This window comes from Octodon degus, unplaced genomic scaffold (assembly GCF_000260255.1).
Source record: "Octodon degus isolate 3935 unplaced genomic scaffold, OctDeg1.0 scaffold00008, whole genome shotgun sequence".
Lineage (NCBI taxonomy): Eukaryota > Metazoa > Chordata > Mammalia > Rodentia > Octodontidae > Octodon > Octodon degus.
The window spans coordinates 12,335,169-12,336,402 of record NW_004524584.1 but is presented as its reverse complement, the minus strand read 5'-3'; the positions used below and the strand labels follow the sequence as shown (position 1 = coordinate 12,336,402).

General features: G+C 44.0%; 1 protein-coding gene across 1 annotated transcript in view; it reads left to right on the top strand.

Moving 5' to 3' along the window:
- Fancd2 (Fanconi anemia complementation group D2) overlaps positions 1–1,234 on the top strand; it is a 72,025-nt gene that overhangs the window by 67,223 nt on the left and 3,568 nt on the right. Inside the window, exon 43 of the mRNA XM_023704518.1 lies at positions 1,053–1,148. Within this exon, the coding sequence (XP_023560286.1) occupies positions 1,053–1,148 (96 nt within the window). The remainder of the gene's footprint in view (positions 1–1,052; positions 1,149–1,234) is intronic.

The window sequence follows — 1,234 nt, the reverse complement described above, 5'->3', positions numbered from 1 at the left end:
AAAAAAAAAAAATGGTACACCAAGTCTCCTTGTGGTCTTACAAGAAAGCAGGGTCACAGAAAGTTGAACAGAGTAATTTTTTACATTTAGTTTTACATTAACTTATCACATTACTTTCACATTAACCCTTTACAAGAAAACCAAAGCTCAGAGAAGGAAGCTTTCTGTACTCAGGTCCCATAAGTTCTCTTGGTCAGATGAGAACCTGGTCACTTCCTTTGCTCCAGACCTTCCTCTCAGTGGTGTTATGGTTTGTCTCTAGGTGTCCCTCCAAAGCCTCATGCAGTCATGGAGCAGACTTCAAGAGTTTGAGATTAACTCATGATTCACTGGGATTATGGGTGACCCAAGGCTGAGATTATGGGTCTGAGTACTGCTGGGATGATGGTGTGAGTGCTACACACAGCCTGGGGCAGATAGCCTACAGGTAACATAAGGGAGACCGATTTGCTCTCTGCAGCCATTGTTGCTGCTACTTCTCCATTTTGCTCTCTGCTCTTTGCTACCACCATGAAAGGTTGCTCTCTGTAGTGTGCCACTCTGCCTTGGAGCCACCTGAGTATGAACTGAAACTTCCACTAACTGTGAGCTAAATAAACCCTTCCTTTAAAACAAAACAAAACAAAACAAAACAAAGAAGGAACCTCTCGTAAGGCCATTTGACACTAGAAGTAGCTCCCAGTTTGAGTTTGCCAGAATGTGGTCAGAGCTGCTGTTCTTAAGCCACTTGGCTACCCTTTCTTCAGCCTCTCCCTTATTGTGGCTAGTTTGTGGGACTTGTCTTCCTCGAAGTACTAGAGAAATTTTAGATCCACAGTCAGCATTAACTAAGTCAAATCTAGCATGATACTAGAAAACATATATGTACCTTTTCTGGAACTTTCTGCTGCATCAGAAATAGAAATATGAAGTAAAGGGTTGAACATCCCTTCTTTGATGCTGGGTCACAAGTTGATGTCTATGTTTCTATTGCCCATAAACTCATACCTTGTGTCTTAAGATCCTGAGTATGTGTATTATGACCCACCATTGTCTGGTCCTTTGGCATTTAGGGTGAAGAGATTGTGTCCCAAGATTCCCAGGGGAGCACAGCAGAAGAGAGTGAGGACAGCGCACCATCGCAGGTCTCCCAGAGCAGTGCTGCCCAGGTATCTGTACAGGGCACCAGAGTCTGACCCTGAGGGCTACCCTGGGGGTGGAACCCAGGGCCTTTCTTTTCTTTTCTTTTTTTTTT